General features: G+C 46.5%; 1 protein-coding gene across 1 annotated transcript in view; it reads right to left on the bottom strand.

The window, feature by feature from the left end:
* The window catches only part of SESN1 (sestrin 1), a 53,977-nt gene that overhangs the window by 9,876 nt on the left and 29,808 nt on the right, over positions 1-14,293 (bottom strand). Inside the window, exon 5 of the mRNA XM_015405404.1 lies at positions 3,626-3,865. Coding sequence (XP_015260890.1) covers positions 3,626-3,865 — 240 coding nt within the window. The remainder of the gene's footprint in view (positions 1-3,625; positions 3,866-14,293) is intronic.

The raw sequence follows: 14,293 nt of genomic DNA, 5'->3' as shown, positions 1-14,293 counted from the left end.
TACTCCTTGCCGATTGTCTCACAGTGGTTGTCTCTCTTACCCTTGGCGTAGCTTCTCCAGGTTCCCCTTCTGAGCTGGAACTCTCTCGTGGAGATGGACCTGCCTGTTCACAGGTGGTCTGCGCAGATTGCCAAGCGAACACGTCGAAGAAGGAGACATCTGTAGGATCCTGTGTAGTGGGTTGCACTGTGGACTCAGCCAGGTTAGGAGTTAGTAAAACATTGCTTTCATCTACACGTACCACGTTGCACACTTTAACATATCCAGTTTCAGGGTTTAGGATTCTGTACCCTTTTCCCCCAGAGGCATATCCGACTAGGATACCAGTCTCTGCTCTTGGATCAAGCTTGCCCCTTTTCTCCTTTGGTATATGCGCATAGGCTTTAGATCCAAAGGCTCTTATATGTTTAAGTCCAGGCATTCTGTTATGCCATAATTCAAAAGGGCTTTTATTGGTAGCTTTAGATGGAACTCGGTTATGCAGATAAACGGCAGTGTGGACTGCTTCTGCCCAGTAAGACTCTGAAAGTCCAGATTGCATTAGCATAGAACGCGCCATTTCTTGTATGGTGCGGTTTAAGCGTTCCACTGTTCCATTTTGTTGGGGCGAATAAGGAACTGTTGTCTTATGTTCAATTCCTTCTTGTTCCATGAATCTTTGACACTCACTGCTGCAGTACTCTGTACCATTATCAGTGAACAACACTTCTGGTGCCTTGCCAAATTTGTTTTTAACAACAGATACATAGTATTTAAACTTGTCAAGCACCTCATCTTTGCTTCTAAGCAGGTAGGTATAAACATATCTGGTTTTTGCTTCCAGAAAACTGACAAAGTATCGGTTTCCACCAGCAGATTTACGTATAGGACCAACTAAATCAGAGTAGACACACTCTAGAAGCTTAGTGTTGGAGTCATGAGGTCTAGTTTTGTAAGAGGGAGCTGTGCCTTTAGATTTCAGACAAACATCATAGCCATTTCTCATGAGCTCACATTCTGCTGCTTCAATATTGCATTCCTTCAATAACTGTTGAACACTCTTAAATTTCTATGAGCGAACTTTACATGCCAGGCAAACAAACAGTCTTTATGATTGCAGTCAGCTGACCTGGTTTGGCATACCATTCCTTCAGCTTCATTGTCATCATCATTAAAATTAGCATCAGCAATATGTCTCAGGTAATGAAAACCATTGTCTGCTTCCAGCATCACATTAAATCCATTTTCGCCCCATATCTTTCCATAGCTTGGTCTAAGATCAACATAACTACCATTTTGCATTATTCTCCTTGTGGATATCAAATTATTTATTGCGTTTGGGATTAACACACAGTCCTTGAGTGTAATTTCAACAATTTTGTCATCAGAGTTCAAACCAAACAGAATGGTTTGACCCTGTGACTGAAAGGGTTTCGCCTTCAGCTCCTTGAAGAGCAGGCTTGCAATTTCTATCCAAGTCAGTAAACCACTTTTCACAATTAAAAACATGATAAACGCTTCCACTATCAACCAGGATTAGATTGTCATCCCTATCACACTTTCCAGTGACAGTCAACGCATGCATATTGCTTCCTCGCTTCACAACATCTGATTTCTGGGGCTGCCTCTCTGTTACAGCAAACACATTCCGTCTTTCAGCCTGAACATTTGGGTTTCCTTGGCCACGCCCCTTTGGGGTTCCTGTTTCAGAGTGGTTAGCCTCAGCGCGGTTACTTTTGGTGGGACGCGTCTGATCTCTTTGTCTCTGCAAACCCTTTGATTTAGGCAAACTCTCTGACCAGCAATGGCGGGCGAAGTGCCCCAATTTCCCACATTTGTGGCACCTAAACTCTCTCTTGCTATTCTTGCTCTCACAATTAGAGCTAACACTTAACACAGACAAGTCATCTGCAGCTTGGGACATCTCCCGTCTATCATGCATTTTGTATCTTTCAAGAGCGTTCCCTGATAATGATTTTTCCTCTTATACGTTAACAAAGACTTGAGAGCGCTGAGGGGAACAGGCAATCCTTTTGTTATGTGCGGGACTCCAAGCCTTTTCAGCTGCTCCGGGCAGGATCGGTCTCACCCCCTTTTTCTTTCGTTCGACTCTCGAGCACGGCTTGTTGAGCTTGCTTCAGTTCGCGGGAAAAAGATGATCCAAGTCAAAACGCCACAGGAATTCTCTCCGGCTTGAAAACACAGCCCTTCAGACTGGTTCCACAGGCTCTTGAAGAAAAACTCAGGAGCGTTGCTTGAACACCATTAATCCAATTGCGATTTTTAAAAGTAAAATTTTTCTACCTTAGAAAAAATCCTAACACACATGAGTTGCTTTTCTCTGGTCTATTTCTAGCAGCACTCTGCATTCGCACAGCAAGAAGCTTCACTGGGCCCATAACCAATCTGTTGGAGTTTCTTTATGAAAATTGTGATTCAGCAGAGAAAAGAACAGCTTAGCAATGCCAGAGTGCAATAATCAGACTCAGAGTCCATGTGTGTTTTAAAATATAAAAGTTTTTACTACATTCTAGCACAGGGAAAGGTAACTGGGAGGAAAATAACAACAGAGCTAATCCCTACATCTTCACTCTACAAAGGACGAGACTAGAAGAGCTGCAATGGCTTCTCTTACACGCTTCTTCAGAACAGCAAACAAAGAGAGGAAGAGGAGCCATAAAATGCAAAGACACTTTGACACTTTGCTTCCAATCAAAATCCTGGAACAGGAAGAATTTTCCCGGGCTGGGGGGCCTAAACTAACATTGGCTTACACAAAAGCATGTGATTTCCTGTAACAACAAAACAGACATTTAACCCAATATATACTGAGTGTTTTTATCTTGTAGTACCCAACATATAGTGCTGCTGTTATAGTTCTCCTTTGGTTGTTTGTGACTGAAACACTCAATAAAATTCACTTTGTATCCCTGCCTCACTTTCCTCCTCACTATATTTGATGGCAAAGAAGTACATGTATAGAATTAAGACAGAAGATTTGGGCAATTTAACTGGTTAAAAACCAAGGAAATGCAAAGCTGTGCAATTTATACCCCCCTGGTGCATAGCAGCAGTCAAGATATTCATCTGTATTCACTGTTCCTGACTCCTTCTCCAGTGTTTTCCCCCCGTGAAGCAAACATTTCCAGTGGCAGATGCTCTGGGAGCGGTGTGTGTGTGTGTAATCAATAGGATTTCCAATTGCCTGAAGAAAAAATGTCCCTTTAATGTGATGTTATTTGCCTCCATGGCATGAAAAGCTTTAGCTGTTCATTTCCACACATTAAGCCTCTGTTAAAAGGGACAGGCCTGTACACATGCCTCCATGTGGTCAAGAACACATAGAACACATGGCAGATCTAGATAGCAATTTTTCAAAAGTTCACACAGAAATTATAGTCCAATCGCAGTATGTACATTACTATCCTTGCACAGTAAAGATTAATATAAACACATCAGACTTTGTGTGTCCTCCACTTTGTGTGTCCTCCACAATTAAGAAAACAGCAGTGACCCATCCAAGTTTTCCAAATGTGCGCATACAAATAGGAAACCTCCTGTTTTTGGATGTCTGTTTCATTTTGCTACAAAAGATTAACATGGCTACCCCTCAGGAAAGGCCAGCAAAGATCTAGGAAATACTTACTGGAATATTTCTAACTGGGCCCTGTGTCTCACACACACTGTGGTTTCCATTTGTAATATCACAAATGCAATAGTCACTGACAGAGGGAGGCCTGAAGGTGTGACCACCATCACAATGAATCTCTGGGTTGATTCCACAGCCAAATGTGAAGGAGGCAAGTGAATGGTAGTGTGTAAGTAGAACTACAGCATGGATCAGTTCTGCGAGTGACCAGCTATGTTCTTCAGTCTTCAACAGTTGCTTTGGAAAGAGAAAGAGGGTAAAATAACTGTTAGTCTCAGAAACTCCATTTTGCTTAAGTTACTTCATGCATTTAATTGCAAAACAACCGTCAGATTTTTCCAGCAATAAATTACCCTTGTAAAAGATACCAGTTTGTTACTATTATTTCTAGTAAGACTCTCAGAAAGCAGGAAGCTTCCAAGGGTTGCCATCAGGCCTGGAGAAAAATGCCCTGTCATTTTAATAGTGGCTTAATATTTGGAAATGGGCAGCTGAAACTTTTCATGGCATGGAGGTAAATAATATCCCATTAAGCAGCTATTAAAAGGACAGGCCATTATCCCTCTGGGATGTTGGCAACCCTTGCTGAAGGCGGCTACTGGAGACATGATGGTGATCTGCAAGCCACCTTAGGGCTTGCTCTTCAGTGTACTTAGGGGGAGAACCTGTTAGTTATCTTCACTCTAAATCCATGTTATACAATTGGGTCTTCCTGCAGAGATATGAGCAGTTCCCCAATTCCTCTCCAGTCACAGCCTGTATGTATACTGGGTGGACTTGCAGACAAAGCTTCAAAGTAATGCATTAATTCATTGGGGTGCAGAAGATACATACAGCTGCTTACATGCAGAGTGCTGCAGACCAATAACATAATATTCAATTTTGCACAGCTTTGTGTTTCTGTACCTTCAGAGCATTTCCATCTGCTTATGTTCTGACTCAGGAAGGCAGTTCAAACCATGAAAGTTTTCTTGGTTTGGCCTAAAATTAAAAGCAGATTAGGTAAAGGTAAAGGTTCCCTTGCTCGAAAGCCAGTCGAATCCGACTCTAGGGTTGCGGTGCTCATCTCCGTTTCAAAGCCGAAGAGGCAGCGCTGTCCGAAGACATTTCCGTGGTCATGTGGCTGGCATGACTAAACACCAAGGCGCACGGAACACTGTTACCTTCCCACTGAAGTGGTACCTATTTATCTACTTGCAATTTCTTGCTTTCGAACTGCTAGGTTGGCAGGAGCTGGGGCCAGAGACGGGAGCTCACTCCGTCATGCGGTAACTCAGGTCTCGAACTGCTGAACTACCGACCTTCTTCCACAGCCTGCAGTTCAGCGTCTCAACCACTTGAGCCACCGCAGCTCCTAAAAGCAGATTAACAACCCTTAAAATGGCTCACTGCACCATATTGGAAAGCCATGATTGAGAGGGACTGAATACTCTGCCCTAAAACTGTAGCTATTCTGCATCCTGCTTAATCTTTGCACATTTGCTGAATTTTCATAGCTGTTCTGAAACCCATGGCAAGAATCTGCAAGAGGCACCAAAGCTTCACGGTCTGAAGGGTCAGTCCCACACCTCTCACACCCTTTGGCTTCTAGTCAAGGTGCTGAATTTTGTACTGAAATTCTGTCTGCATGCCAGACACAAGTAATAAATGTCTCCCTTATATATTTATTCCTTATTCCTCGCTGAGGGCTAGGGTTGCCAGCTCCAAGTGAGGAAATACCTGGAGATTTTGGGGGAGAGGGCGGGGTTTGGGGAGGGGAGGGGACCTCAGTGGGGTGCAATGCCATAGAGAGCCCACCCTCCAGAGCAGCCATTTCCCTTCCCCCCCCCCAGGGGAACGGATCTCTGCCGCCCAGAGCTCAGCTGCAATCCCAGGAGATTTCCAGCCACCAACTGGAGGTTGGCAACCCTACTGAGGGCCAACAGTTATATGTATTTAAAATATTTCAGCACCTAGGACAACTTCCAAATAAAACCCTCGTGTTTCAAAATTAATATGTTTCAATAAAGTATCAATACATTAAAATAGACATTACAATAACAACGTCAAAGAAACAGTATACAGTCCATATCAAAACCAGCACAACTTCCGAAAGTGGTACACCTGGCTGAACCTGTCTTAACCTGGAACTGTTACAATTGTTGTGGGAAAGGAGTGCCATGCCTGACAATATTAGAGAAAAGGACCTTCACTTCTGACAGTGGCAGGACCTGAAGCAGGGCCTCTGTAAAATATTATAGTTCTCGGGTATTTTGCCTGTGGAAACAAGTGGCCCCAGACCATTTAGGATTTTTAGAAAGGTCATGAGTGGCATTTTGAATTGCATCCAGAAGCAAATACTCAACCTGTGAAGAAGCCATTTCAGACTCAGTAAGGTACAAGCACAGTAATTAGTACCAGTCAGCAGCCTTGCTTTGGCATTTCGCAGCGACTGAATTTCGCAATCACTTTCACAGGGCAGCCCCATGTAAAGTGCATGCCACTAATGCAACCTATATGAAACTAGTACATGGTCAGCCTTAGCCAGATCCTGCCTTTAAAGGAAATGCTTTAACTGGCGCACCAATTCAAGTTGGGCAGGGGTACAATGTACTACATAAAAGACCTTTGTGAACACAAATCTAGTAGCTCCTGCACAAGATGTGAACTTGTTCCTTCAGGGAAAATGCAACCCTGTCCAGAACAAGCTGACTACGAAATCTATTCCTTTAAGGTGATTTGGAACACACAGATGTGTTCAAGACCTGTAGCCAAATGAGAAGCTAGGAAGGGGAACACTTTCTAATTTACCTTTGGAGTTGTTACCAGCAGTAGCAGCCCTTCTTCCACTAGGTGACTCGATCAGCCTGAGCAAAATGTGGGAAGGCGCTTTCAGGCTATGGATGAGTTGTTTCACTTGCAGCTCAATCCCACGAATGTTTGCTCAAAAGTAAGCTCTTCCAAGTTCAGTTAGACTTACTCTCCAAGTGTTTAGACTGCTGCCTCAGTCTTTTAGTATGAAAAATATAACTAGGCCTTCTACGAGTTATTTAGGTTACAGACTGGGTTACCTATCTACGGTACTGTTTTTTCTATGCAAGTACAGTTATCAATGGGCAATTGGTTTGGTGGTATTCTTGGTATCAGACAACATTTACTTGTCTGCTGTGACAACAGTTTATGGGATGGGGATAACTGGAAGACGCTGTCAAACTCTGCAAAGCTCTGCCACAAAGATCACTAGCAGCATTTTGATACTTAAAAACATCATCCACATGTTTCGACTGAAATTCATTTAGTATGAGAAAGAAGAAAATTAATGGTAGTTGAAAGAAAACACAGTTTAAAATTACAGCTCTTCCTTATTCTAAAAATATGAGAATTATGTATTTATGGTTCACCATGTTTCCTAGGTTCAGGGAAGACTACATTTATTTTAAAAAACAAGCAGTGGCTATAGGAGAACAAAAATCATAAAGAATAAGAAAGTAGGGAATGGCTATGGAGAAAGTAAGTTCTACTCGCTTTAACGCAGATACTGTACTGTTAAAAAGTACTGTTCTGAAATTTTAGCAGAGGGAGAGGCGAGGTGGTTGAGTGTCCAAGTGCTCTGGGTCTCGCCAGCTTTTGGAGTCTTTTTAGGGGACCTTTTTGGCATTTCTGGACTCCTCCAGATTTGACAAGGGTCCACCAGACCCTCGGGAGTAGGAACTGGGAGAAGAAGACTTAAACTGTGGCAACAGCAGTCGAAGGTTTCAGTTTGTCTTGAAGCAAAAGCTCCAAAGGACCAGCCGGAGAGTTCACGACTGGAAAGCTACTTCAACCCCCAAATCAGAGCCTCCATACCTCGCCACAAATCATCCTGGCAAAGACCCTGTGAGTAACCTTTCTTCTATTTATAATCATCAAGCTCGGGAAAAGGATACTTAATTGCCCCTATAAATCTCTCCCAGAGGCAAAAGGAGGGGGAGCCAGAGTGCCGGGAATGTTATTGCATCAAACTCAAAGGGGCACAATAACACTTTGAAATTTTCTATCTGCTACCTGGGAAATATCGTTACAGAGACTGGCTTCACGCTTAAAGAATTTTGTTGGAATTATGGAGAGGAAAACGGGCTCTCGTGGATCTAAAATGGTGGCGGGATGTAGTTTCTTTGCCTGCGTAGTTACACAGTGAATGTTGTTCTACTGTGTCTGCTGACGTGCGAGATGGCTTTCTCAGCTGAGGAGAGAGACTGCTTGATGGATGGAAATATACTGATGTTCTCAGATGATTATTGGGACCAGTGTTCCCTCTAAGCTGAGTTAGTGTGAGCTAGCTCACAGTTTTTTAGCCTCCGGCTCACACATTTTTGTCTCAGCTCAGGAAGGATGGCTCCAGAACACACTAATTTATGCAGTAGCCAAATCACCTGCTCACAACTTTAATGCTGGTAGCTCACAAAGTAGATTTTTTGCTCACAGGACTCTACAGCTTAGAGGGAACATTGATTGGGACTGCTTAAAAAGCCAATTGATGGAAAAAATTACAACTGCTGACCTGGAAGCCTTGGGAGAGCTTCGGAGAGGAGATCACAGAGGCACAAAATCAGATGATGTCAGACACTATACAAGATGAAAAACGACCGGACCTGCTTCAACACTCGATATCTACAATGAGAGATTTACCCAGCTACTGCTTTGATGGGCTGGTTGGATATAATGTAGCCGATGCAGGGTTCGAGACACAAGGCTGCTTGTTTTCGTACACAGGCAGACCAGAAGAGGATGGGACATTCAAAAATCAAAGGCACAAAAGAACAACGATTTTGATGAGACATTTTCAAAGAAAGCAAGAGAAACTTAAACTTTACAAATAAGTGGAAGTAGCACTTTTTGACAGTCTGCATGGCTTTAATTGGCTGAAGGGATAAAGAATTACTAAAACTGGATCTTTTAAGCTGTTGAGAACTGTTTATCTACTGTGTGTTTCTTCACCTGATTTACATTGTTATTTGACAACCAATTGATTTATGAATATAACCTGAAGCAAGGTACTTCTAACTTTTGCGCTTTCTTGACTGACTAATTAAAGCTATAAAATAAGGACTTTTAATTTGAAACAATTTACTCTCTATACATGCAATGTCCTAATTGAAGGAGGATGAAAAGATATGGGCAGTCTGAATTTTTAGAGAGAAATTGCAGGGAAATATAATTAATGGGTTACTTATTTAGAGAATGTGTATGGTGTTAACTGGAGCTGGAGACCAGGTGTGGAAGAGTGGAAGGCAAGACTAGGGGGACGAAAAATCGAGAATCCTACCTCCCCTGAGCTAACGAAGCTACTGACGGGGGAGAAGCCTCCAGGCGGCCTTGCCTGGGCTGGACCAATATCCGGATCCTTGGGCTGGCACAGGATTCCTACTGGGGCTGCAGACGCGGCAGGCAGCTGGACGAATTGCGCACCGCTGGGGCAGTCGCAACTTTGGGGCGCACGCCTGGCCAACCGGGACCGGCTTGTTACTGCCAGGTCGATGGCGGAGGCGCCTGCTGCGCAGCAGCCAGCCATAGAGGAGTGCCGGACGGCTCGGGTGTCTACGGGGGGTGGTGTCTTCCAGGGGACCCTCCTTCTTCCTGCCCGAGCTAAGTACCAACAGGGGCGGGGCGAACGGACTGTTCGAGCCGAGAACCATCAGGTTCATGAAGACCAGATGACCGCACTGATTGATGTGCCGGCCCTGACTCAGGCTGATCCCCTTCCTTGGGAGTTGTGCGTTTGCCCCAAGAGTAGCAAGGCTCCATCTCCTCCCTTGAGAGATTGGCATCGAGAAAGTGGGACTACAACTTCTCCTGACCTCAGTGCCTGTCTGCGACAGTGGTGGAGGACGAGTGGAGTGATATCTTACATCAAGAGAGAACTGCTCAGAACTGTGCTCAGACTGCTCTGGAATTTTGAGACAGAGCAGGAGAGCCAGCGGTGGCCACAAGGAGATTCTGGGCCCGAGCACTAAGACCAAGCTACCCGCTACTATCCAGATCCTTAGAGGTGAAGAGGCCTGAAGGAGATCGATTTGGAGTGGACTGCTGCTACGACCTATATAATTAACTGCTGTAACTTGTTTAAATTGATGAATCTGGTTTGATTTAATTGATCGGGGGGCTTGATTAGTTGTGACTAGCTAATTGTTGTCTGCCAATTAATTGGGGGGGCTGACTTAGAGAGGGTACTAATTGATTACTGTTAAATGGCCCAATTGATCGGGGGTTGGATCTAGTTGCTGTTGATAATAGTTATTTGCAGGGGTCATTTCGTAGAAAAAGAGCTAGGGGAACTCATTAGCATAACTCATTAGCATATGCCACACACCCTGACATCAGGGGCCCGGCGGTGGACCTGCAAGGCCAGCGGGAGTGCGAGGAAGCCCTGCCAAGGCCCTCCCTGGCCCCTGGCAGGGGTGGGGAGAGGCGGGGAGGAAGCAACTTACCCTCCCTCTTCTCCTGCCTCCTCCTGGCTGAATGAGGGCTGGAAGCAGGGCGGCCGGAAGCAGGGGGCGGGGCTTCGTCATGTGCCCCACCCCCTGCACCTCACCCGGGGGAACTGCGTTCCCCCGCGTTCCCCCCCGAAATGACCTCTGGTTATTTGCCAATTAATTGGGGGAGTTGATTTAGAGGGGGCTCTAGCTGATTGCTGTGTCAAGTTGTCTAATTAATTGGGGGTTGGATCTAATCAGATTTAGAGTTCTATTTAAGGAGCTAAAATTAATATTTAATTGCGCTAATGGCCCTATATTTGATTTTTGATAAATTGATTATTAATATTAGCTTTAGTAAATATGCCATTGATCCCCAGCTTTTATGTAGTTTACTGGCTGGGAAAGTAGGTTTGGATAAGGGAAAATAGAAAAATAGAAAAAGAGGCAATCAGAAGCTATAAGATTACTGTTAGGGCTGTGAGAAAAGGATTAGGATAGACCCTGTACTGTATTCGGATTAGGAATAGCCAGCAGATAATTATAAATGGGTTGTTTTCTATCAAACAGTAGCAGCATGTAATAGGCCGGAATATCTGCCAACTTAACGGGTGAATCTGTGGCTCGAGCCGAGTGCGGCCGACGAAGATCACCAGGTAGTAATGGCTGGGCAGGGAATTCCAGTACTCTTGGGAAGGTATTGCGGTGGGACCAGGTGGAGATGGAAAGGAAGGGGGCAGAGAAATATAGAAGCTAGGCCACCTTCCAGCCTGCATTCCATCCCAAAGGTGGCAGACAGTGGGGCAAGGATAAAAAACTCCTCTCTGACATTGGTGCTGTGCAACGCCAGGTCCATAAACAATAAGACCTCAGTCCTGTGGGACTTCCTGCTGGAGCAGGACATGGAACTGGCATGCGTGACCGAGACCTGGGTACGAGACGGGGAGACTGTTGCTCTTTCCCAGTTGGCTCCTCCTGGGTTCTCGGTCCTTCACCAATCTCAGACTTCGGGGCGGGGGTGAGAAGTGGCTTTGTTCATTCAGGAGGCTTACTCCTTCAGGGCGCTCCCAGTGGTGAGGATCGCAGGCATTGAGTGTGCCGGCTTTGTATGGGAAGCTGGGGAGAGTCTGGCTGTCTGGCTAGTGTACTGTCCGCCCAACGCATCGGCGAACAGCCTGCTATCTCTGGTGGAGGCTGTGTCAGGCTGGGTGTTGGAGCACCCTAGGCTGTTAGTCCTAGGTGACTTCAACATCCATGCTGACGATGCAGCCTCCTCCCGGGCAGTGGATCTGGCATCGTCCATGTCGGCTCTGGGACTCTCCCAATATGTAACGGTCCCCACACATCAGGCCGGTCACACGCTTGATTTGATCTTTGCGACGGGGGTTACAGATGACTGGATTACTGCTATGGCAGTTCCATGGTCGAATTACCATGCCCTGAGGGCCTGAGTGAACTTGTCACCCCAACCCTGTTTAGGCGGTGAGTGGATTTGGCTTGCCTGCGGAGCCTAATGGACCCATTGCGGCTTCAGATGGCTCTCCGGGATCCATTGCCCCCTGGCAGCTCGTTAGATGAGCTAGTCGAGGACTGGCATAGCCAACTCTCGGCAGCCATTGACGAGATCGCTCCCAGACGCCCTCTGCGCCCTCGCACAAGGCTAGCTCCTTGGTATACCCAGGAGCTGAGACTGATGAAGCGAAGGCTCAGACAACTAGAGAGACAGTGGCGGCGGGTTCGTGACAAAGCGTCAAGATCATCCTATCGAATGTTTATGAAGTCATATGAGATGGCAACTAAGGCTGCGAAGAAGGAGTTCTACGCAGCCACAATTGCGTCTGCAAGCTCGTGCCCGGCACAATTGTATAGAACGATTCGGTCTCTAACCACCATGCCTTAGAGCAGTCAAAATGTCAGGGAATTGGATATAGACTGTGAGGCTTTTGTGATCCATTTTGCAGATAGTCTTGCTGCTCCGCCGAGACCTCCCGGCCACACTTGAGACAGTATGCGAACTTGAGGCCCCATGCACGTCTTCTGGTCCCATTCTGGATTGTTTCAGCCCTCTCAGCCTAGAGGAGGTTGACAGATTGATCCCAATTGTACATCGAACCACATACAGCCTTGATCCATGCCCCTCCTGGCTAATTAAAGCTGGCCGCGAGGGGTTGCGAGGCACCCTTAGGGACATTTTCAACAGGTCCCTCTCCGAGGGTCTATTCCCAGGGGCTCTCAAGGAAGCAATGGTCTGCCCTCTCCTAAAAAGCCATCCTTGGACCTGGCCGAATTGGCCAACTATCAACCAGTCTCCAATTTGCCCTATCTGGGCAAATTAGTAGAGGGCAGTGGCGATACAGTTGCAGAGCTTTCTGGATGACACTTCCACGCTGGATCCCTTCCAGTCTGACTTCTGCCCGGGTCATAGGACGGAGACAGCACTGGTCGTCCTTACGGATGACCTCCGGAGGCATCTGGATCGGGGTGGTACGGCAGTGCTGCTGTTGTTAGATCTGTTGGCAGCGTTCAACATGGTCGATCATCAGCTGCTCGCCCACCGCCTCGCCAATGTGGGGATTCGGGGGCTGGCCTTGCAATGGCTTGTCTCCTTTCTCCAAGGTTGGGGACAAAGGGTGGCACTTGGGGAGGAGATGTCCCGAAGGCACTCACTAGTCTGTGGTGTGCCCCAAGAGGCAGTGCTCTCCCCAATGCTTTTTGTTGTTGTTCAGTCACAGTCGACTCCGACTCTTCGCAACCCCATGGACCAGATTTAACATCTATATGCGCCCCCTTCCCCAGATTGCCCAGAGGCATGGGCTTGGGTGTCACCAATATGCGATGACACCCAGCTCTATCTGTTGTTGGGCGGTCAGTCTGGCTCTACCCCAGAAGATCTGGACCGGGCGTTGCAGGACGTGGCAGGATGGCTTAGGTTGAGTCGTCTGAAACTGAATCCGATGAAGATGGAGGTCCTTTGCCTGAATTGGAATGGCTCAGGGTTAGGGGCCCCTCTTCCGGCCTTCGGTGGGGCGCCATTGGTGCCAGCGCTGTGGGTCAGGAGTTTGGGTGTGCTCCTGGATGCTTCCTTGACAATAGAGGCCCAGGTAGCAGCCACTGCCAAGGCAGCCTTTTACCACCTTTGGCTGAGTAGGCAGTTGGTCCCCTTCCTCGAACGCAATGATCTGGCTTCAGTGATCCACGCTATGGTCACCTCGAGGTTAGACTACTGTAATGCTCTCTACATGGGGCTGCCCTTGGGGCAACTTCGGAACCTGCAGCTGGTGCAAAATGCGGCAGCCAGGTTGTTGATGGGTCTCCCCAGGTGGGAGCACATCCAGCCTGTGCTGAAGTCATTGCACTGGCTTCCAATAGCATTCCGGATTTGCTTCAAGGTGCTGGTTTTGACCTTTAAAACCCTAAATCAGTGGTGGTGAACCTATGGCACGGGTGCCAGAGGTGGCACTCAGAGCCCTCTCTGTGGGCACGCATGCCATTGCCCCAGCCAGGCCCAGACCATCATAAAACTGTCGAATTCTCTGCCAAATAAGTAAATTAAAGCATTTGGGATTGCTTTCCTTACTTTGTTTGGATCATCTTAAGTTAATGTATGAGTTGTTTTTTCTAAAGTAAAACCTCAGTATTCAGGTTAAATTGCGGTGTTCGCACTTTGCGATCACTTAAGTGGGTTTTGGGTCGCAGTTTGGGCACTCAGTCTCTAAAAGGTTCGCCATCACTGCCCTAAATGGTCAGGGGCCTGCCTACCTGAGGGACCGCCTTTCCCCATATGTTCCCCCAAGAGCACTGCGGTCTGGAACACAACACTCACTACCTGCTCCCCACCCCCACCCCTGGGCCTAGGGATGCCAGGTTGGCAGTAACCAGGTCCAGGGCATTCTCCCTGGTGGCGGCAATGCTGTGGAATGAGCTCCCCAATGAGATTAGACCTCCAGCAGTTCCGTAGAGCTGTGAAAACTGAGCTGTTTCACCAAGCGTTCAAATAAGAACTGCACCTTACCATAGGATGCTGCCGTATTTACTTAGTTTTACCGTATTTATTGTATTTTATATTTTCAATTAGCTGGTTTTAAATTGTATGTTGTTTTAAACTGTTTGTAAGCCGCCTGAGCTGCTTCAGTGGGAGGGCGGGGAAGAAATCCAATAAATAAATAAATAAATAAATAAATAAACTAATTTGAGAGAAGAAGCTATATGGCTTTGTCAGTGTGAGAGCTGGATT

Source organism: Gekko japonicus, unplaced genomic scaffold, assembly GCF_001447785.1.
Source record: "Gekko japonicus isolate JY-2015 unplaced genomic scaffold, Gekko_japonicus_V1.1 scaffold1390, whole genome shotgun sequence".
Classification (NCBI taxonomy): Eukaryota; Metazoa; Chordata; class Lepidosauria; order Squamata; family Gekkonidae; genus Gekko; species Gekko japonicus.
The sequence above is the reverse complement of the archived record's forward strand: the minus strand, read 5'-3'. Positions and strand labels throughout refer to the sequence as shown.